General features: G+C 41.3%; 1 protein-coding gene across 2 annotated transcripts in view; it reads right to left on the minus strand.

Moving 5' to 3' along the window:
• The window catches only part of PPP1R1A (protein phosphatase 1 regulatory inhibitor subunit 1A), a 151,618-nt gene extending 127,791 nt beyond the window's left edge, over positions 1–23,827 (minus strand). For both annotated transcript variants that reach the window (XM_066593859.1, XM_066593851.1), the window contains exon 1: positions 23,636–23,827. In XM_066593859.1, coding sequence (XP_066449956.1) covers positions 23,636–23,716 — 81 coding nt within the window. In that variant the 5' untranslated portion in view covers positions 23,717–23,827. The remainder of the gene's footprint in view (positions 1–23,635) is intronic.
• Between the last annotated feature and the right edge of the window lie 276 nt (positions 23,828–24,103).

The raw sequence follows: 24,103 nt of genomic DNA on the forward strand, positions 1-24,103 counted from the left end.
TTCGGGTTCCCTGGGAGGCAGAGGACTGATGCTGCCACCTGGACAACACGATCTGGGTTGAAAATAACATCCTTGGTAAAGTGCGCCTATCACAAGTATTTGGGAATAAAGCTTGGTGACCAAGATAAGTAGTGGCACCGAACATCATCTGTATGTCGTGTTACACTCATCTCAAACAGCGGCTGAAAGGCAAGAGTGGAATGTGATTCACCATCTGATGGTACGGCAAGAACTAAGAGACCACCATACTGACTTATTTCTGCATGACAAATACCAAAGGTTTCTCCAGTGAACAGAAAGATAACATTCTGTATCCAGATATACTTTCTACAATAAAACCTGTGCCTCGTGACACCGTATTACTTTTCCTGATCCAATGGGACGTTGGCTATTGGCCTCTGGCTGGGCAGCATCGCTGGGACTACTATGGTGGTCACTATTACTACTGAGGCCAATATAGGAGACACTGGTACTACTGGGGCCACCATAGGGGTCACTTACTTCTGTGATCAATATGGGGGTCACTTACTACTGTGGCTACTATGGGGGTCACTTACTACTGTGGCCACTATGGGGGTCACTTACTACGGTGGCCACTATGGGGGTCACTTACTACGGTGGCCACTATGGGGGTCACTTACTACTGTGGCCACTATGGGGATCATTTACTACTGTGGCCACTATGGGGGTCACGATTACTACTGAGGCCTCTGTGAGGGTCACTATTACTACTGGGGCAACTATAGGTGTCACTATTGGGGCCCAATCCCATGGATGTAAGCGCATTTTAGTCGTGCAAATGCGATATGTATTTGCACAACCAAAAATTGCTTACGCCCGTGTTTTTCACCTGCTCTGGTGTATTTAAAGTGCACAAATATACTGCATATTTGTGCATGCAAAAAAAAAATGTAGGCTGGCTCATTGAAATAGTGTGCAAATAAGCAGGTTTCCTGCATACTTGCTGCGTATTTGTGCCCGTCTATTCACTTCAACGGCTTATTGCAGTGTATAATACGCCCCAACAAGGTCATGCTGTGTATTTTCTCACGTGATTGCACATTGTGCAAAAAATCTGCTCATGTGAACGAACCCATTGAAATCAATTCAATTTTTCACTGCGTATTATACACACAAGACATCTCAGTCACTGAAGACCATTACAAAGGGTCAATCTGAATATGATGGGCGACTTTTGCTGGTTCTTATAGAGGGAAAGTAATGTTTCTTACAGAAGGAAGTCAAGATCCAAGCGTCATTTTCCACCAAAAACAGTCGAATAGTAATATTACGGCACGTCCAAACTGCTATCATCTTAATTAAAGGGAATGGTTCATAACTTGAAGATGAGGCGTGCTGCTAGTAGTCAATGTTACCAGTGAAATCAGCAGGTTTTAATTTTACAGAAACATATCAATTACTTTCTGTTATAAAAAAAATTTGTTACACAGTGTATATTTGTTCCCCTCCTGACCCACATCACAGGCCTCTCACCAGCCAAGCCGGAAACCTACTGCACACTGATGAAGGGCAAAAACCCTGAAACAGCTGTCTGTGTATGGATTTTGGCTTTAAGCATTCAATTCCCAATCATTTTTAAAAAGACCCGTATAAAGGGTCGCACATTGATTTGCAGGAATGCTACGATTCAACAGGTGGCGCTGCAGAGGTATTGTTTCATCTTCCTAATTTGGGTTGATTTAAAAGCATTACATGACTATTCAAACTATGTACCCCTTGAGGCAAGTATTTACTGCCTAGCAGGTATAGAGAACTTGACAAACACATTTCTCAAGTATGGAAAAAATTCTAACTAACGAGACTGCTTCCTCTTTCCTAAGTACCGTATGGATGCAGTGACAGTCTCCGTATGTCACTTACGAGCTGTGAGTAGCAGACATCCTGTTATTTATCAGGCCTCTGTGCTTTCCTGCAGTAGCGATACCATGTGCTCTGAATGAATTAAATGTCAAGGATCGGCATCTTGCAACTTATCACATCTGTCCTCGGACGTTGTGGATCGATATAATAGCCTAAGGCCCAATTATTATACTCTCCTCCATACACCAACATTATAATGTAGTTAAAAAAGAAGAAGAAGAAATTGGGATAGGGTCTAATGTTCCCAGAAATGGCTCTAAAATCAATGAAAAGTCAACAATTACTCTAACCTTTGACTCTGAACAGATGCTAAGCATTATGGATCAAATAACTGAGATATGTCAGTAAAACCATTAACAATGAAGAAGGTTTAGTCTCCATTTAGTGTTGGGTTCTCTTCAAATAGAGGATTACAGGTACTGTTACACTTGTGAGTGAACATGGCTTAAAGTGTCGGCTCAGTGTCACTGATACTTGCGAGATGCAAACTGTCACTTAGTCAACATTCACTGAGAGAAGTGACAGTTTGTAGCAATATCTCCAACTGAGTAATATGAGGTTCCAGCAGTATTTTTCAATGGCCATTCATAGAGATGAATGTATGTCACATCCATACGGTAGCAGTAAAATGACAGGTCTGCAGAACAAACTGTAATATTGAGGCTATAATAATGTTCCAGAGCTACATGGAAGTTCTTGGAGCTACAGGTGAACCCATATATAGCCACCCAAGTAAGCCGACCCCTCAGGGATCAGCTTGGGTTAGCCTGTATTTCCCCTGGAGTAGCCACTTCTGTGGAAATGTAATATTACATGTTGGCTTTTCAGATAAATGGCTAATCATGTAATACATGGATGAGAGAGGCCCACTAGAGCAGAAGCTGCTCTTACTTAGTGACTTCCAGCTCTAGCTCATGGAGGCGCTTCCTGGGAAGGAAAACTATTCCCATGGTTGAATTTAATGGCCACATGTTTATTTAAAGTGTACCTAAACTTTGAAATGATGTTTAAGAATACATTGCTGTGTGTACATGACGAATAACACTACATATTGCCATTATATGACTTCTATATGGCATCTTTCACCACGTTTCCCCTCTGCAAGCAGCAATCTTCCTTAGCTGGTGAGTGGACACTAGTTGCTATGTTATCTTCTCTGCACTGCACATGGAGAAAGCTGCAGATTCTGCTCCCAAACTCTGTGGCAATCATGGAGAACATTGTACAGCAGTGCTGAGCAGTGTATATGTGATTTTGTAGCAATATCGAAAAAAATGGGGTTTGGTTCCGTCTTAGCCAGTAGAGCAAAATGTGATTGTTCTCAGTAAGAGAAACCAAGTAATCGTATAGATATAATACCTTTTAATAGCTAACAAAAATACAGGATGTTATAGCAAGCTTTCGGCTCTTCTATGGATGAAGGGTCCATAGATGATCCAAAGCTTGCTATAACATTATTTAAATGTATCATATCTACAAGATTACTTGACTTCTCTTACTGAGAACAATTACATTTTGAGTAGCGATCCAACCCTAAAATATTCACTATTAGCCGAGTCTGTATGAGTCTCTCTGCTTCTGTCTTCCTATACTGCAACCCCCTTTTCTCCATAGACTTCTATAGGCAGCAAGAGTCAACCCCTCCTCCACTTCCTGTTCTCCTTGTTGTTATCTCTGCTAAAAGAGATAGACTTCACATGACAAAAGGCTATGCATAGCAAGTTAGAAGCAAAGGAAATCCTTAGTGGCTAGCACTTTAAAGTGATTTTTCAGTACAAAAATGTCATTTTAGGTAAATAGAGTGATTTGTACTTTTGCAAGTGATCACATTGGCTATTACATGAACATACGTTGTCTCAAAATGCAGAAGCCATTTAAATGGGAAACCACAGAACCTGCCACCTATGTCATTCATATTCAATAAGTTTAAAGAAACACAAACTAATTAACCTTTTTTTAATGAAAGCAGCCAGTAAGGAATAGGAAATGGACAAAGCATGCAATTTATCTCGAAGTTCAGGTCAATTAGATTTGCACATTGATATAGATTGTTATTAGAAATTCGTGCAGACTGGGCAGTCACTTGCCGAACGTCTAGTTTTCTGGGAACAATTCCTGGAAATGTTTTTGCTGGACACCCTACAAAATAACGTCCTGGTGCGGAATCTGCAAAATGACTTTAATATTCTCAAAACAAAAGCATCTCTGTTATGGAATGAATGCACCCGGTGAACACCTTGGATGCTAATGGTATAAGTCAAGATTGTACATTCTTCGTAAAAAAAGAAAAAACTTTGGCCCCCTAGAAGAAGTTGTCCTTTAGCTGCCAAACTCAGCATGCAGTTACATCTCATGCAGATATACAAAGGATTGCAGTTGTGGTGTGATAAGATGAACGGTTTTGTCACCCGAGGCCTCAAAAGTGGTTTCCCCCCTTGGCCTATAAAAAGGCTCTCAGAGGCTCCTTGTGTGTAGTGACCTCTTTTTCCACTTGTGCAGGGCTTGTTGACTGCTAGACGCCTCTACAATGCAATTGAATAGATTTCACCCTGAGAGCGGGCAAATTATTGGAATATGAGAAGCTGGATGGTCATATGGATGAATTGCCCTTCACCTGGGGCGTTCTGAACAGACTGTTAGGAGGGGTTGGGACCACTGGATGCGTGAGGGCACACAAGGTGACCGGGCTCAGGACAATCGTCTGTTCGTCCAACAAGCATGGCAGCTCCAATTGTTTCATTGTTTGCCATCCAGAGACAGGTGCCAGCATTGTTACAGACTCCTGTGTCTGTTGGAACCATTTCTAGAGGCTTGGCTGAAGGACATTTGGTCTCACAGCAACCATTACGTGTACTGGCTTTGGCATCCACCCACCGTTGCCTCCATTTGTAGTGTTGTGAATGAGAAAACTGGATGCTACAGAGTGGAACCAGGTTGTCTTCAGCGATTAATCTAGGTTTAGTTTGTGTACAGACGACAGCCGTGTTTGTATCTGGAGACCTAGATTGAGCACCTCAATCCTGCCTTTGCTACGGAGTGGCATACTTCCCCACCACTGCTGGTGTGATAGTCTGGGGGTGTCATCATATGTGACAGTTGGTCACCCCTAGTAGTGGTACGAGGGACAATGTCAGCTTAGCAATATACTCAGGACGTCCTGCAGCCACATGTGTTCCTCTCATGGCGGCTTCCAAGAGGCATTTTCCAGTAGGATAATGCTCGGCCGCACACAACAAGTTTGTCACAGGAGCCTTCACAACATTGTCACACTTCCATTACCTCCCTGATCGCCAGATTCATCACCAATAGAATATGTATGGGACCCTCTGGGATGCCAGCCTCGACAGCCTACAAGTTTTCATGATTTAAAGTTAGAGCAAATGTGGACCAATATGCTGCAGAATACCACCATACTGAACCTGTATGCCTCCATGCCCACCCGTATCACATCTTGTATCCAAGCTAGAGGCAGTACAATAGGGTACTACAGCCTCCATGCCCGCCTATATCACATGTTGTATCAAAGCTAGAGGCAGTACAACAGGGTACTAGAGCCTCCATGCACATCCATATAACATGTTGTATCCAAGCTAGAGGCAGTACAACAGGGTACTAGAGCCTCCATGCCCACCAGTTTCACATCTTGTATCCAAGCTAGAGGCGGTACAACAGGGTACTAGAGCCTCCCATCAAGTGTTCAGTTTTCCATAATAAATTCTCTTTTCGCTCTGATATTGTAATCACTTATATAATTGTTACAATCACACCGAGAAAGTTTCATTTGATTCCGACAAGTCCTTTTATGTGCTCGATTTTTTTTGACAATGAGGGTATTTGTATTATATGGTGTTTTTTGGACAGCAGTGGGGGTGGCAGGACATAGCCGAGCAAGGGAACATAAGATATGCCATTCTAATATAGGATGTCATAACCATTTAAACACAGTGCACAAAATAGAAAAAAATCCCTTTATTCACAGTAGGATCAACTGGCAACATGTTAACTAGAGAAGCACATTCTCCAGCTCAGGACACATTGGTATATTTATGAGACTGGCTTGTCCTTTTAACTAATGTCAGTTTATTGTCACTTCAGTGCAGACTTCTAGCAGAGCTCTAATGGAAACACTGTGAAGATGAAGGGTTTCTTCCTCCAGATCTGTGAAGTGACGGCTCATTCAGACAGGTTCTGAAAACGACTGGGCAATCACCCTCAATGTTTCTAGTCTTGCACATTCTTGTTCCTCCAAGTTTCTCAGAAAAAGTTTCTACTACACTGAGACACTAGTCATAAATTCAATGGAAAAACGGAACAATGGAAAAGTAGTGCATAAGCGTGATATTACATGGTGCAATGTTAATAACATTGACCAAAGAATTTACCCCTACTCAACTAGTACCCAATGGTCATATTGATGCTTTGGGAATTAAAGGCACTACTCATCCTACCACAAGTTGCTTTTAGAGCCAAGAGTCTGAACTAACTTTGAAGTATTTATAGCAGTTGGTGTTCCACTTTTCTAATACAGAGATTTAAACCTTCTCTATAAACATAGAAATAAATTATACAATTATAGCTGCAACTACCACTAGGGGGAGTTATTACATATTGCTTCAACCCCTTGAGGGCGCAGACATTTGTTGTTTAGTTTATTTTTGTTTCCTCCTCACCCCTTTCAAAAAGTCTTAACTTTATTTTTCAGTGTAGCTGTTTGAAAGTTTGTTTTTACAGAATGAGAAGTGTTTTTCAATTATACAATTTAATGTGCCATAATATGTACTGAAAAAAAACTTTGGTGAAAAAAAGGTGAAAGGTTAAAAAAGATAAATAAATAATAATAAAAAAATATATATGTATATACATACGGTGTATATATATATGGTCTTGTTTATTTTTTTTATTTTTTCTGACAGGGTTTATGGTTCTGGAAAAATAATGCATTATTTTAATAGCTTGGACTTTCGCAGATGCAGCAATATCAAATATGTTTCTTTTTTGTTTCATTTTTTAAATAATAAATATGGAAAAAGGAAGCTTAAGCTTTTGATATTTTTTTATTCTTTGTAATGCATGTAAAACTTTATTTCACTTATTTTTACCTTTGAAGAGATCTTGAACTAGCGATTGTCTTATACAATATACTGCAATACTTCTGTGTTGCAGTATGTTATATTTCTGCAGGCATTCTATTAGGACCTACCACAGGCACATCTTAATAGGCAGAAATGCATGATAGCCCTGGAGACCTTCAAAAGTCTCCAGAATGCCATGATACCCGAATATCTGCTTGAATCTCACCGTTCAAGACATTTAAATGCCTTTCGAGATGTCCTTTGAACATTTAAATGGTCAACAGTGGGAATTGGAGGAATTTCTGATTGCGGTTGCAGTGGGTCATCTGTCAAAGACTCCCATGCCCACTCCATACAAACCCTGTGCGGTGCACATCTACATTTACGATGGATGTCACCAAGAGATTAATACTGAGTGCAATGTATTAACAGTATGTGGTAAACTCCCTCTAGTGATGGCTGAAGTCATCCCGAATCTAATCATTTGAATGGGTTATCCAACTAAAAGCAATTTGCCCCCAATGTAATCAGTGGCCTCCCAACCACTTGTATTACTGTCATCATGGCTCCTATTGCAGAGGAGTGGCACCAGTCAGATAATCCATTTACCCCTTATGAATATGTAGCATATTAAGAGCTGTGTATCAGAGCTGTTTTACTCTTTGCTATGTTTTTTTTAATTAAATGTTAGTAATATTGCTTCTCAGCCCATGATACATCTCTTAGCACACATTTTCACTGTTAAGAAGTAGACGCAGAATGGTTAAGGCATTTAACAGCTTTAGATTTTCCGTGTGGAAAATGTCACTGAATTTCCCGTGCTTTTTATTAGGTAGGAAACCTCTGGGACAATCGGAATCTTGGAACCGGCTCCTTGATGTTAGTTTCACAGAGTGATATCAAAGAGACATTCCCTAAAGCCATCTTGGGAGATGGAAATCTCATTAACACTCTTTTCAAATTCTAATGAACACGCATCTAAAAACATATATAGTCCTCACAATAATAACATTACATGAGATGTGTAACAAGTATGACCAATTCTCTGTAGACTAAAGCTGGCCATACACTTTTGAGAACTGTTGCTCGGCCGACAGCTATTCTTGTCAATCCCATCCATACACGCTTGGCTCAGCTAAGTTGGCATCTGTTCTTAATAGGAAAAGTGAAGGAAGCCATTTCTAGACACCTTTAGCAGCAGCTTATCTTCCCAAGAACAAAATAATTGGGTAAATTGAAATCCAACAGCCCGATCCGTCTTTCCAGGAACAAGCAAACACTCTAGATGGTCAACTAGCCTGGTTGAAGTTGGCAGGTTTGGCCAACATTCATATAATAAGTATGGCCATATTTTGAGCTTCATTTGTAAGATTTTCCTCATGATAGCAAAATATATTTTCTGTTAATGCACTGGGAAGTGTAGTCTTCATGCTCTATAATTAATATACTGTATATCGGTGAGTCTAAGGGAGGTACCTTGAAGCCTACATAGAAGACGGTGGAGCTACTACTACAATGGTTAGTGCATTGGATATGGATTCATAGCCTATACTTTAATGAATATTCTTTGTGCGTCTAAGATATCAAGATCTAGATTTAAGCAGTGTTGGGATTCTAGGTGGGATAGGTATTTTCATCCATGACCTGCACTGAGATGTGCTTGTAGGCTCCATGATGCATCCAATTAGGTGGAAACTGGCAACGTACATATACAGAGGATGGATTGTCAATGCTATTAAAATAGGGGTAATTCAACGATTTTATGAGAAGTCATGGCAATAGATGTGATGTAGGGGAAGAGGTAGTCTCAAATCACTACCAGAAAGGGTGCCCTGCTTAATATTGGACATCAGCACAGCCTTTTATATGGGAAGGTTGGGCAAAGACTGGTGATAACACTTATTTGCATTTGTCTGTTCTCTCTCTTGTATGGCAATGCCATAAGAATAAGAAGAATGCCAGGTCAAGAGAAGCTTGCTTATTTACTAGATGAGCGCAAGATTGTATTGTTTTCTGTATATGGAACTATATATGTGGTGTGAATTAGAATGTGAGTCTAGAGGATGGGAGATCTACTTTAAAGGAAGGGGGATGGGTTGGGATGTACAGAAAGGAAGGGGGAGGAGGATAAGAGGATTACTAACAAAAAAAAGTTACAAATGAAGTAACAAGAGCATTTTCGGCAGTAATCCCTGCTGACTAGGTCAATTGAGTGTCAAAGGTGAGAAGTCTAAAATTGATGCTTAAGACTGAATTTACCTATTGGAGGCACACATATCAAAGGGTTCCCTAGTCTAAAGCTATTGATAACTGATTCTTGTGCCATGTGACATTTTATATCACTTGGTGACAGTTTTGTAGTTGAGTTCTTGTATTCTAGTGCATACTGATGAGGAATGTGACTTCCTCAAAATCAGTCCAGAATGGTCCGTAGTGAAGTCTTAAAGTAATTTTCCCATCTTGTGATGACAGAAAGTCTTTCATTTTTGGGAATTAGATGCTTAGACATCCTGGATATTGAGCCATTTGAATGGGTTTTCTGAGAGCAGAATTCTGATAGCAAGTTATACAGCTATTTATCTATTATGTCTCGGAGATAGACGTTGACAGATTCAATGATAATAGTATAGTCCGGATCATTTAAAGGGTTTTACCCAGTTATATTATATAGTTGTGCGCCCCCTGTGCCCAAAACTATATAAAATAAACATTCTCACTGAGGCGATGGACCACCGCAACATCTGACAAGTGACGTCATCCAGCCAGAAGGCCTGGTGACATCCAATAAAACGTGTCATGTGAGCTTCTAGAAGCCTAAGACTAGTTTATGGGATATGATCAGTGACATTCCCATCCAGCCTTCTACTGGCTGCAGCAGTCAAATGACTAGACATATAAACAGAAGACCAGAGTGCAGTGAGTGGCGGAGCACCGTATCAGAGGGAGGTGTGTTTTTGTTTTTATTTATATTGCATCCCATGCAATCAATTTACTAAGAAAACCCCTTAGTGACCGGCCTATCATGTTTTTACGTCCTGCAGCTGCCGGATATGTATGAAGGGAGATGGCAGGGTGATCTCCCTTCATACATCGTGGGCGCCAGCTGTTTTACCGACCCCAGGAGGTAAAATCTCTTATAAGCCATGCGGCTCATCGGAGCTGTTAACCCTTTGAATGCCACTGTCAATTCTAATGTTCGGGGATCCCATAACCCCCTTCCACCCCACGATGAGATTGCAGGGAGCTGTGCGGGTGTCATGACATCTGGGGGCCTTCTGAAAGGCCCCAGGGCTGTCATGGCAGAATGCCTATCAAGCCATGCCCGTGGGGTGGCTTGACAGACTGTCTGTCAGATCGCAGTATGATGTAATGCTATGCCAGATTCTTACTGCTTGTAATATTTCTTTCTTTAACCCTATTATAAGAGACAATCCATACATAGTATAGGTTTCGATGTTGTTGTTGAGTAGACTGAGCTCCAGATCCACACAAGAGCTTACATCTTGGAAGAATGTGGCATTCAATAAATCTATGAATATGGATTGCATCTCTACAGCTTTCAAACTCATGCAGGACTATCCTGTCAGATTTCTTCGGCCTGATAAGAATAAGACATTTCATTGTACGACCTTTATACTACCAGATAGATTTTGTAGTAATTTTTAGATTGATGAAGAAGCTCTGGGGAATATTTATTGGTAGTGCCTGAAGCAAACAGAGAACTAGGGATAAGATTGTCATCTTAATTAGCTTGTTCCTAAGAAACCATACAGTTTCTAAATGGTTTACGAAACTTTAACTGAAAAGTCAGACAACTTTGCAAGCAAGCCATATGTTTAAATGCAAAAGACAATTACATATTTACTGGAGATTAAACATTTAAGATCCCATAAAAGAATAGCACTAAAATTGTATGTTGGGAATAGTATTACATCATTCTGCACTTCAGAAACATTTCCAGCATGCAGTACTTGGAAGCACTAACATGGCCATACTGTGTTATCGTCTCAATTCTATATGATGTATAGTTAACAATTCAGACATACGGAAAGATAATTTGCAGGTAATCTTATAAAATTGACAAGAAAAAATGGCTGCCATTATACCACCAGAAGATCGTATGCTCATGCATGGTAGCATGTTAGAGCTATGCACAATCTCTGAGCTGGAAATGGGTCTTTCTCGGAGACTATATGAAGCACCATATGGAGGCACATGGAGTGCCTAATGCTCCATAGTATGTAGCTGTGTGCTCTGTGTTAACTCCCTGCAGATAGCTTTGCCATATACATGACCTTGTATTTACTGCTGCTTACTGTAGGTAGAAAGCATTTGACAGCCTTCGCCAAGACTCCTTATGGAAGATCATTAAATTCTATGGCATACCCGACCAATTAATTAACATTTTTCACGTACTGTACTCCGACTCTAGTTGCTGTATTCAGACCAATATGGGAGTCACTGGTATTTAATATTGACTCAAGTGTTCGACAAGGATATATTCTGTCAATATTCCTTTTCAATCTAGTGCTTGACCACGTCATGACATGAGCAATCGGGGTAAATATAGTTGGCAATTTGGCATGCAAGAAACACACTACAATGGTTTAATAAGATGGACTTTGCAGATTATTTAGTTCTCCTCGCACCATCGCTTCCCAAACTCCAACAAATAACATCAGCTCTAGAACAAGAAACGGTGATGGATGGTTTTCGAATTAATTACAAGAAGACACAGATTATGCGATTTCCACAAATGCCTCAATTATGGTCAACAAACAACAGTAGTTGCAAGAGGTTGACTGGGTTGTCTACTTAAGTAGTGCAATCACCGATGACGAGGATACTCAACATGATGTCCAGTGTCGTATTGAGAAGGTATGAGCAACTTTCCAATGTCTATGCCCTATATGGGCTACTACCGCACTCCAATTACAAATGATGATCTGACTTCTGAAGACTATCGTTATCCCAACTGTACTATGTGCATCTGAAACATGGAAAGAGACCACATAATTCAACCAGAGACTTGATGTATTCCAACAGCAATGCCTTTGTCACCTGCTCAAAGTCACTTACAATGATTACATTATGAATGAAGAAATTTACCGCCACTGTGGTACGCAGCCAACGCCATTACCCAGTCATTGAACACTGACTCCATTTTGCTGGGCACATTCTCAGACTCCCAAAGACAAGAATGGCAAGAATCACTGTCCCATGGAAGGCAAAATACCACTTGGCAACGTGCTTTTATAAAGAACTTGAACACTGTCAACCTTTCATGGGATGTTGTCGAAACTGCTACTTTGAGCATAAACGGTCGCATTCTCTTGTTGCTTGATGCGCTGAAAGATGTGAGAGGACCTAAGTCTAAGTAAAGACTGTAGCTAGAACATTAGGAGTTTATGAAATACAACTGAGTGAGTTGGATTATCATTAGAGATGAGCGAGCACCAAAATGCTCGGGTGCTCGTTACTCGGGACGAACTTTTCGCGATGCTCGAGGGTTCGTTTCGAGTAACGAACCCCATTGAAGTCAATGGGCGACCCAAGCATTTTTGTATATCGCCGATGCTCGCTAAGGTTCTCATTTGTGAAAATCTGGGCAATTCAAGAAAGTGATGGGAACGACACAGAAACAAATAGGGCAGGCGAGGGGCTACATGTTGGGCTGCATCTCAAGTTCCCAGGTCCCACTATTAAGCCACAATAGCGGCAAGAGTGCCCCCCCCCCCACTGTCAGCATAAAGATCGTTCTCCTCTGCCATAGCTGTAACAGCTGTGGCAGAGAAGAACGATGTTTGCCCATTGAATTCAATGGAGCCAGCAATACAGCAGGTTCCACTGAAAGCAATGGGCTGCCGGTGATCGCAGGATGAATTGTCGGGAAGGGGTTAAATATATAAGCCCTTCCCTGCAATTCATCCAGAAATGTGTTACAATAAAAATATATACCGGCTTATAAGGCGACGGGGCGTATAAGACGACCCCCCAACTGTCACCTTATACGCTGGGAATACAGCGGAGCAAAGAATAAAAATCATTACTCACTTCTCCTGGCGTTCTGCGGCGCTGCTGCAGGCTGTCGCTCCCTCCTGGTCCCCGGCAGAGCATTGCTTTCTGGACACAGGGCTTGAAATCCCCGCCTCCAGAAAACACACGTGCCTTCAGCCAATCACAGCCATTTAATGACATCATTGTCATTCTAAGGCTACTTTTACATCTGCAGCAGGGGGGCTTTTTTGACGGATCTGCGATGGAACTTCTGAACCAAGGTTCTGGGGCAGATGTGAACCCAACCTAATAGCAAATATAGGTTATGAAACTGAGGATTTTAAGCACAATTTCAGGGCATATTTATCATAACTGTCTAAAGACGTATTCATTATTAGATTGCAAGCATGCTCTGAGCACAAAAAACATGCTTTGCCTGTTCATCATTGCCTCAAGCATCTCTAGAGCGCATGCTCGGGCCATTCATCATTACTGGGTAAACCCAACTGAGTATGCTTTGAATGTGCTTGCTGAATTTCATCCAAAAGTTGGGTTAAAGGCAGATCGGAAATATAGCGGCGCCCAAATGCTGTGGTCCAATTTATCCTTCATGGGCAGTTTTACAGCATTGAAATGGATGTAAAAACTGCAAAGATTCACAAGTCAAGTAAATACAAAGCCAATTTTGTCTGCTGACTATTTAAAAACATGTCAAAGTTAAGTTAAAGGGGTTGGATTAGGATCTAAAGTTGTCCCCTATTGAAAGGATAGGGGATAATTTTATGATCAGTGGGAGTCTGACCTCTGGGTCTCTCGATTACATCACTGTCATTAAAATGAATGCAGCGATGGTGTGCATGTGCGACCTCTACTCTATTCATAAGAGGAGTGTTGGAACCCACATTCTTTGGATCAAGGGGGATTCCAGCAGTCAGATCCCATTGATCCTATGGATAAGGGATAACTTTAGATCTTGATACAACCCCTTTAAGCTTCAGTAATATGATTGGTCTGGTTGGTTAACTTAGCAGTGAGCTAGACATGAGTATTGCCATCCTGCTATGTTTCATTTTTCCTACTTTGCTGGAGTATATACTCAACTTATATGTGTTCCTTTCTTGAGGCGTTCATCATTGCATCTGCTGGAACATGAACGCTCTGGACCCCAGCAGTCCCAATGACGTCACTGGTTACTCTTACCCAAAAGGGTAATGATGAATAAACCTTAGCCGATAAGCTGTCATTCTTGCTCATACAATCACAGTGCGGGTTTCATTTTAGCACAGCAGTTTAAGAAATGAACGTTGAGCTCTGATTGGTTGCTACGGCTAACAAAGACAGTTTTTCCATAAGACGGTCTTGATAAATAAGGCCTGTTATAGAACAAAAAAGCAAGCTGGAGAGCTTTTCTTCCTAGCATTAATATTTATTTATGGAAAACCAGAAAAGCCTTTTAGTTTCAGATCTGCTTTCTTCTTCTTCAGCCTGAGAACCACATTATTACTCCAAATGACATAGAAAATGCAGGCATGCCACTGGAAGGTAATTGAAGAGGTGATTTCCAAAGTGATTTAAATCCAACAAATGCCATTTTCCACAACAAAGGATTTGCCGTGATGTGATTTTGGAGACTTTGGAATAAAATGTGATCTTTGCAGTAAATGTTTTGTAGGTATTTCAGTGACTTGAGGTATAACATGCTGCTAATGATACAGTAGGCATCAAGAAAAGTACTGAACTAGTCTTCCTCAATTGCTGCAGGAAATGGATATAAATCACTTTGGAAATCATTTCCTCAATTGTACTCAGAAATATGACGGAGATTTATCATTCAATTTTTGGGAGTATAAAAGTCGCAAAAGTTGGTGTAAGCATGGCTTGTGCAAAAGTTTTGCAACTTTTAGACTGGTAAACTGCTCTATGATACTTTCCTTAAAATAAACCAAAACTGGGCTAGCCGTGCTCCAAAAGCTTCCACTTGAAACTAATTCTAGTGAATGAGTCTTAGAAAAGAACTCACCCAATGTTTCAGAGGGATTTACATGGAGCCCCCTGGTACACCTAATGGACAGAACCTCTTAACAAATAGGTACAGATGAGGAATATTCCTCCATAGTTGCTATCTCTGAAAACCGGGAGAGTGCTGTCCCTCGCTTAAGTCCCACAATGATCTCAGTGAAGTGATGAATAGGAACAAACAAAAAACAGGAGCAGCCAATGTCACCAGAAGGATGTAGGTGCCGAATAAATTATTTCCACTTACATGGAATGAGAGAATAAGTGGGTCCTCCCAACTATTTTGCCCTTTTTTGATCCAGGATAGCCCTTAGAAATAATCATCTAGCTCCAGGGTGTTTTCACAATCTTCAATTACCAATAAACATTACCAATATTTACATTATAGCATAATAGTCTCAATAATCTAATGGCAACGTGTTTTGGGCTTAAAACTTGGCACCCATGTGTAGTTTGAAAAAACATAAAAGGAAGGTGATTCCGGTGCAGAGATCATTAAGGCTTGATAAAGGGGGTAAGCTTGTACCCCCGAAATGCATTGCCATTAGATTCTTTAGACTATTATGCTATAGTAAAATATTGGTAAAGTTTATTGGCGATGAAAGATTTTGACGTTCTACTAAGAAGAAACCCTGGAACTAATTGATTATTTCTGAGCGCTATCCTGGATCTATAATGGGGTGAAATGGATAGGAGGACCCTTCCAAGTAAGGCTGGACACCCACTGGCGTTTTATTCTCTCTTGCGCTGCGAGAGCAAGTAAAAACACTCGCCTCACAGTGCAAGAAAGACGCCGGGATGACGCCGGGATATCACCAGTCTTTTCAATGGGGCCAGCGGAAAAGATAGGGAGAATACCCTGGACTTCTGCCACAGCTGTGACAGCTGTGGCAGAAGTGCAGCATGCTATCCCATTGCCTTTAATGGGATCGGCGCTGCTGACTGTCCCATTGAAAGCAGTGGTTTGTGGCAAACCCCGCAGTATGATTTTCGGGGAAGGGCTTGAAATATAAGCCCTTCCCTGAAAAATCATCATTAATTGGTAAAAAAAAGGAAAAAAATGTACTCACCTCTCCGCCGCTCAGACGCGTCCTCCCGCTGGCTCCCCGGAACTGCTGTCCAACACTTTCAGCAGGCAGGGATTTAAAAATCACCGCCTCCTGAAAAGGCTGTGCTGATTGGCTAAGCGCTCAGCCAATTATAGCTAGTGCTGAAAGTGCTGGACAGCAGTGGCGGGGAGCCAGCAATGGGATAGCATGCTGCATTTCTGCCACAGCTGTTACAGCTGTGACAGCTGTGGCAGAAGTCCGTGGTATTCTCCCTACCTTTTTAATGGTGCTAGCGCTGCTGCCGTTGGCCCCATTGACAAGACTGGCGATATCCCGGCGTCTTTCTTGCACTGCGAGGCGAATGTTTCCACTTGCTCTCGCAGCGCAAGAGAGAATAAAACGCCAGTGGGTGTCCAGCCTAAGTGAAAATAATTTATCTGACGCTCACATCCTTTTGCTGGCATTGGCTTCTCCTGAGCGCCATCCGTGTTTTTTTCTGTTCCTGTTTACTTTCCTGAAAAGGGATTGTGGCCACCCCGGACCGACATATTTACACTGGAAACTGCGTAAATTATACCAGAGATCTATTCCAACTCTTAGCTGGTGTAGATTTCTGTGTAGGTGCATGGAGGAGCCAAGATGTGCCTAATATATGAAGACGCAAGCTCCTCTTCATGTATTAGGTGCACTATGTGCCGGGGGGGGGGGGGGGATAATATTAAGACAGGCATATATAACGTGTGTCTTAATAAATCTACCCTTTGATGCCAAGTGTTCTATATTTTTTTGTATTGTAGCTCTGCCCCACTCAAGTGAATGGAGTAGCTATACTAGACACAGAACTAAACAAGAGTGGAAAAAAATCTGAATTTTTGAGCTGTTTACTTTTAGACAATGAACTATAGAATGTTCCGGCACTGAGTTACTGAGCACTAATTATAGTAGTAGTAGTAGCAGAAAAGAGGTTGTTCTACTAGGGCAATCCTTTCTATATACCTTATTAGACCATATAGACATCATAGAGGGGAATTCTTTGCTTAGGACCCTCATCTATTAGCTAGCTGCTGCAAATTGAAGGTCTTGTCCTGGAGGAGCCAGTGTACATGTACTACATGGTTGACCATTCATTTTAAAAGATGCCCTAAACAAGGCTATTGCTATAGACAGTGCAGAGGGAACAAGTGCATGCAGGTCCTGGCACTTCTGTGCTAAAAGGTTCCACTCACCAGCATTAAAAATGGCACATGCTACAAAATGTATTTAAGTTCTAGGGTCTCCTAATTTTTTTCTCGGGAAAAGGAGCAAATAGAAACATGGGGCACATTTGAGAAGAAGCAGGCATTCTTTGGGGATGACAGATGGCAGCATTGTCCAGTGCACCGAGCTGATGCTTGAGTTAGAAGGGTTTTCGATATTTAAAATGGTGACGTTCATGTTCCAAGAACAGTGTTTAATCATCCATTTTCTTCCCTTGTGTGGAATGACACCCATCAATATTGATTGTCGGTTGAGTGAGACATGAGGTGAAGATGTCATGGACATAAATGCGTGTCCATGGGTGTGACCGTTCAAAGAAGGCTAAATGTTGTGTAAGAAAGAAACCAAAGGAGCCTCGACCACGCACCAGCCAATAACCAATAACATGATTGTGTGAATGGAGCAAGTTGTTATGGAGGACCACCAATTCACTGTTGAAGAGATTGCCTGAAAATTCAGCATTTTGCGCGAAGACCTGAAGATGCATGAAGTTTGCTCTGGGTGGGTGCCGCTATTCTATCAAGACAACACTTCTGCTCATTGATGAAAATTTAGCCGTTTAGTCGTTGCCGACTTTCAGTCACCTTGTGGATCAGCATACACCATGCTTCCCTGTCTTTGGCCGCTTCCTTCAGATTTTCTACAGTCATGTTCATTTCAACCTCGAGTGTATCTAGCCAGCGTGTTCTTTGGCGTCCTCTTCTTCTGGACCCACTGACTATGCTGAGTATCAATGCTGTTTCCAGAGTATTGTCTCGTATGATATGACCAAAGTATGAAAGCCTTTGCTTGATGATTTTGCTTTCTAGTGATACTTTTGGTCTGACACGGTCTAGGATAGGCTTATTTGTGACCATCTCTGTCCATGGTCTGCGCAGCATATGCTGCCAAAACCACAGCTCAAAGGCCTCGATCCTTCTTCTTTTGTCTACTTTCTTTAGTGTCCTGGTTTTGCATGCATATGTAGTAATTGGAGAAATGATTGCATTGCTTCAAGTCTTTATTGTAATGCTGATGTCTTGGCTCTTCCATATCTTGGCCATTCCTTGAATTGCCCTACGGTGAAGACTGGTTCTTCATTTGATTTCAGGCCCCAACTCGCCACTGCAGTTGATCTTGGATCCAAGGAAAGTGAAATCTTGGACTGATTCAATGTCTTTATTGTCGATTGTTATGTGTGATACAACATTGCTTGCTGTTTATTAGGCAGTCTTTATTCAGGGGTTTCTTCATGACAACTTTGAAGTGGTTCTTCATGCTCCCTACTTTGTTTTTGCATCCAGTGATTTTCTGGCTTTTTCTACCGATGAAGGACCCTCTCCATGGTCGCACGTTTTCCAGCCATGGCCTTTTTGCACCAGCGATTTTTAAGTGGGCAAAACAGACCCCCAAAGAATTGTTTGCATCTTCCATGCAATCACAGTGTCAACACTGTAAAAAATGTGTATGTCAAGAGGGAGATTTTGTTGAGAAGTGACAATACTTTTAGCTTTCTGGGGTAAGTAGCAAATAAGAAAAAAATTACGAGACCCCAGAACTTGAATGCATCTCATAGTTGAAGGCTTTGTGGGGGATTTTGCGCTGGGGCTCAGGAGCTTCAAGATATGCCTTTGTCCTTACACCTTCCCCTGGCGAGGGGATTTCACAGCTGCTAGATCTACTCAGATCAGCTGATTGCCGGCGGGCCCTCATGGTGATACAGTGTTATCCAGATGGGGCAATCCCTTATAATAGCTGTAATTTGTCACAGTGGTTAGCAGTGTGGATATAAACACAATCCAATTAAGACAATATTTGCATAGAGTTTTTATATTAGATTAGCTCTCTGCTTACCCCTAGTTTCCACCAAAAATATGTAATAATAGTAAAGTATCTAAGTAGTAATTGTAAAGCCTAAAGAACTATTATTACTCTCTTAAATTGCGATATTACAGCGGTAATACAGAACACATAATAACGTCTGCTTACAAAATGTATGGTATATTTACCAGCTTGTTGGATCTGGTAGGAGTAGTTGCTTGAGGGAGGTTTACTCCTCTCATAAACATATCCTTGTGATACATTCTTTGAAATGAAGCTCATTAGAATCATGAAGATGAAGCTTTACGAGGATAGAGAAGCCATTGTTTTGTAAGGTAATTGAAGGTGAGTTTTTGGGTCGAATGCCAGAATGCAAACAATTATGTTAGACTTGAAAACATGAACCAAGCGTTCTATCATGCGAAGTCTATTTTCTCTTTATCCTCCCCCTCCCACTCTTTACAATGCCATTGGCAATCAATGCAAATGAAATGAAATGCGCGAATTCTGCAAAATTCTGATTGCTGCAAAATGACAGCCGTTTAGGATTTGAAAAAAAGACCTGAAACAAGGCAAGAGGGAAAAATGTTCTTTGCATAACCGGCAAAAGGAAAGTTTATTGTAATTATTATTATATAAACGGGAAGTATTTTTGCTGTTCTAAAATAAAAAAATAATGCAAAATATAATTGAGTACAATTGATTTTCTTGACTTCTTCCTAGAAGGGATGCTAAACAGCAGCAAGAACTAACTGACTCCTGAAAATTAATCAAATGCAGTCAATTTAGGGTCCTTATTTCAGAATTGTCGTTGTATAGATTTTCTGCCTTGAATTGTACTACAGCCTCTATGGTTGAGCTGTAAAAATCGACCTTGCTGTACCTCACCATTCATAAGGCTAGTTGTATGTACATGGGTTAATTAGCGGGGGTCCTGGGTTCATATGCCACCAAGGACAACATCAGCATGGAGTTTGTATATTCTCCCTGTGTTTGTAGGGGTTTCCTCCAGGTATTTCTGTTTCTTCCCACACTTCAAAAACATAGAGATGGATGAATATAGATTGTGAGCCCCAATGGGGACAAAACCCAATAGCATGTGATATAAAATGCTGCGTAATATGCATCCGCGATACAAATAAAAGGGATTCATTAATTAGGATCCAGCTATGCTGCTTAGTTGTATTGTCTAATGGGAGTTTGAGTCTTCTTCTGACATCCACCACTTGTCTCATCACTGTCTCAAACTGCTACTTTATCCATCTCCAGTGCTTTTTTCAGGCTGGCTTCTGTGTATGATTTTCAAAACAGCAAATGCAGAATGATTATAGACTACAAACAACTAAACCACCATGGAGAAAAATATTATCAGGTAAATGCCATAGACATACTAGAAGAAATGCATCTCAATGTGAAAAGTTCTAATTTGAAAAAGTTGTATGAGATTATAAAAAAGATCTGCTTTTTTGCAGAAGCAGCACCCCTCTTCTCCATCGACACGGTCTGTATTGCAGTTTAGCCCCTTTTTAGTTAAAGTAACCAACTAGTTAGGAGCTCAAATATAATATGTAGGAGTCTTCAGGAAAAATTAACAGATTTTTATTGTCCTCAGTTCTGGCTGCTTGGCAGCTTGTAGTTCAGACAGAGCTGTGATCTATAGCTCTATTTTATCTACAGTGCCTACAGGAGTCTGAGGTAGTCTGTGACACACCCCTTGTCTGATCATTGGTTTTGGAAGACACACCCCCTGTCTTATCATTGGGCTGCCACTCTGTCCTTTCCCCTGAAGATCTGCCTCCTCTAATATACTTCTGTTTATAAACAGCAGCCAATCACCGACCCACCAGGAAATGCAAAGAGAGCTGATTTCTATAACAACACTGATAGAATGACTGATTATAAGGCAAAGATTGCTAAAACCATCAATGATAAAGAGATGAATATCAGGAAACTGCTGCATATATACTGAAATAAATAAGAAATTATTATAAGGGGAAGTCTGGAAGGACACTGTCACGGCTCAACGGTTGCGACAGGGTCATGGCATAATGTCTACAGTGGCATTATGTCAGTGTGAGACACATTATTTATGACACATCCTTTGATGTCTGTCTATTACCCCTTAGGGTTCCTCCGACATTGCTAAAGGGCCATTGGGAGTAGTATGTTGAGGTTTTCTTAGATGTTTTCCCTGGATGACCAATCTATTAGAGTGAGGGCTTATTCATCTCTTGTGGTGAAGTTGGTCTAGCCCATATTTCCCTTGGTGTTGCCATCCTGATTCAGTTAAGTAGCTGGTTTATTTACTTGTATATAGTTGTTTTTGTCGTTGCACCTGCTGCCTATATCTGTTCCACCTGTTTGTAGTCAATTCCTGTTTTCACCTAGTGCCAGTGCAGGTGGCCCAGGTTCGGGATGTGAGGCCATTCTTGTCTGGGTGAATGCTCCACTTTAGACAGGGATTTTTCCTCTTCATGCTGTTAGGGTTAAATTTCCCTTTCCCACCTTGGTTGTATTTGGTGGTAGTTTTGGTGTTTTACATGGAACCTACTGGTATTTTTTTGTCCGGTATGAACATTGCATTGCATCCGTGCTGGTCATGGTACGTAAATGCTCAGCACAAAGGTAACAGACATTTAAAAGGGGTAATCCCATCTTATAAAATAATGGTATATCATTTTAGGCTCAGTGAGGATCTGACCTCTGGGATCTCCACCAGTCATGAGAGGAGGCCACAGCACTGATTTAGTGCCACGTCCCTGTCATGTCCATGCAGACCTTCTTTTTCATCAATTATACATCTGGCACTTCTAACAATCAGTTGGTGTGTTTATGCACATAGTTGATTTCTTCAGGAAGCAGACAGCTTCGTTCTCACTGCAGTGGCCAGACTTGGCATTGCAGGCTACGTTTCCAATGAAAGAAGTGTGTCCTTTGCCTGTAATACCAAATCTGGCCACTTTATAGAGAATGGAGCTGTCTACTTCCTGCAAAAATAGGCTCAGTGCATGATTACATTGGCACAGAGAACCAAAATCCCTGATTGGTGCGGATCCCTGGCAATGGACCCTTGCCAATGTACTATTGATGGCCCACCCTTGAGGATAGGCAATTGATAGTTGACAACTGGAAACCCTTTAAACCAGCACTGCAGACCTTTAATTCTCAGAATCAGTGTGGTCCCAGAGGTCGAACACCTACTGATCATAAAGTGATGGCATATCCTGTGACTGAGCTGTAATACCAAACTCAACCTATATAAAAGTGTGGTGCTGTTTATTGAACAAAGACATTCTAACCTCTCTAAATTAAGTATATTAAAAGGGAATCTTTCAGCTCAAGAATACATTCAAATCTGCAGACAGCCCATTATAAAGCAGGAGGAGCTGAGCAGATTGAGATATAGTTTTATGGGAAAACATTCAGTATAACTTGTATTTTATTCATTTATATCTTTGCTCATTCACGGTTGTACAGTCCAATGGGCGGAGCTATCAGTGACTAACAGCCTTCCCTGTATATACAGTCATACACCTATAGTTATCAATCACTGATAGCTCCGCCCATTGGACTGTTCAACCCTGAATGAGCAGAGATATAAATGACTGAAATACAAGTTATACTGAATGCTTCCCCCAGAAAACTATATATCAATCTGCTCAGCTCCTCCTGCACTATAGCATGATGCCTCCCTTTAATGGGTTAAGCTGTAACACAGATAGCAAACCATAATACTGTAACTTACACACCCAGTACACAATATACACGGTAACAAACTCAGCTCAGCTACATCTGTATTACAGCACGTACAACATGAAACCCAATTTCAACAACTTGTAAGAGAACCTTTGTGTGGATCAAAAGTGCATATGAATCAGCTACAGTACCTATGATACAACACAGTAAACCCTAAGTGCCTGAGTTGAATCAGCTGTGACACTTGTGATACAATGTATCTACTTCCATTGTAAGTAATCATAATGTGGATACAACTTCAGCACTATTTTAATTTTCGAAACATTTTATCAACAAACTGTTAACCATTTCCATCCTGCAACAAGCATCGGGCCCCAAAAAATGCATGCAATCCCCGAGCATCAATAGCCGAGGGAGGCATCCCTTCTCTATTAATATTCAGTATATTCATTAGATTGTGATAGAACGGCACTCCCATCTCATAGACACAGCTGCACAGCAAGCCACATAGTAAACCGTACCAATCCAGAAGGATTTAATTACAGCTTGGAGTTGGCATGTGACCTTTCCAGTGTTGTGTCCCCCTCACTCCTCCGCTGGCACCAGCTCTCTTCACCCCATACACTGTTGTCTTCTTCTTCTTCACACTTTTCTTCTATCACACTCTCGCCTTAAAGGCATCTCCATAGAAGATCTCTCAATTCGGCTACTTTATTGCAGTTCCCCCATTGCTTTCCTTCATTCTCTTCTGCACATATTGCCCATCTTTTTTAGATGTGACCCACAGCACCCTATCCTATAGGCTTGCCCCCCATGTCTTCCTAAATATAGTGAACAAAGCTTCATGATCAATGCCCTCAACCTCACCTGCTCGGCTGCCTCTGGGTCCAGATGTGGCTCCAGAAGTGGTACAGTGAACTGGATCTTTCGGGGACTGTTGGGCTCCATCCTGTATGTATGTCCTGCTTTATTCCAGGGTCAGTCAGTTGTCTGCAGGGATCTGCTGCTGCTCAGCTTATGCTTTCTGAGGTTACAAGGATTTTGCCAGCCCCTTATCTCCTCCTGTCTTCACTCTCTGAGCAGAGAGGAGGATTGGCTGAACCTAAGCAGCCAGTATTCCCCAGCTCCCCCCCTCCCCTCTGTACATAGACCGTCATATAGTCACACACATGGATCCAGGGTATAATCTAGTATACAAACAATATTCTCGCTGTATATATCGCAGTGATATTATTAGACTTTTTTATTACTGTGCCTTTCCCAATTCAATACCCTGAAAGGACATTTAAAGTTTCTGACATTATTATTTCCTGCTGACAGGATCCTTGGTACAGC

The sequence above is a fragment of the Eleutherodactylus coqui genome, chromosome 1, assembly GCF_035609145.1.
Source record: "Eleutherodactylus coqui strain aEleCoq1 chromosome 1, aEleCoq1.hap1, whole genome shotgun sequence".
Classification (NCBI taxonomy): Eukaryota; Metazoa; Chordata; class Amphibia; order Anura; family Eleutherodactylidae; genus Eleutherodactylus; species Eleutherodactylus coqui.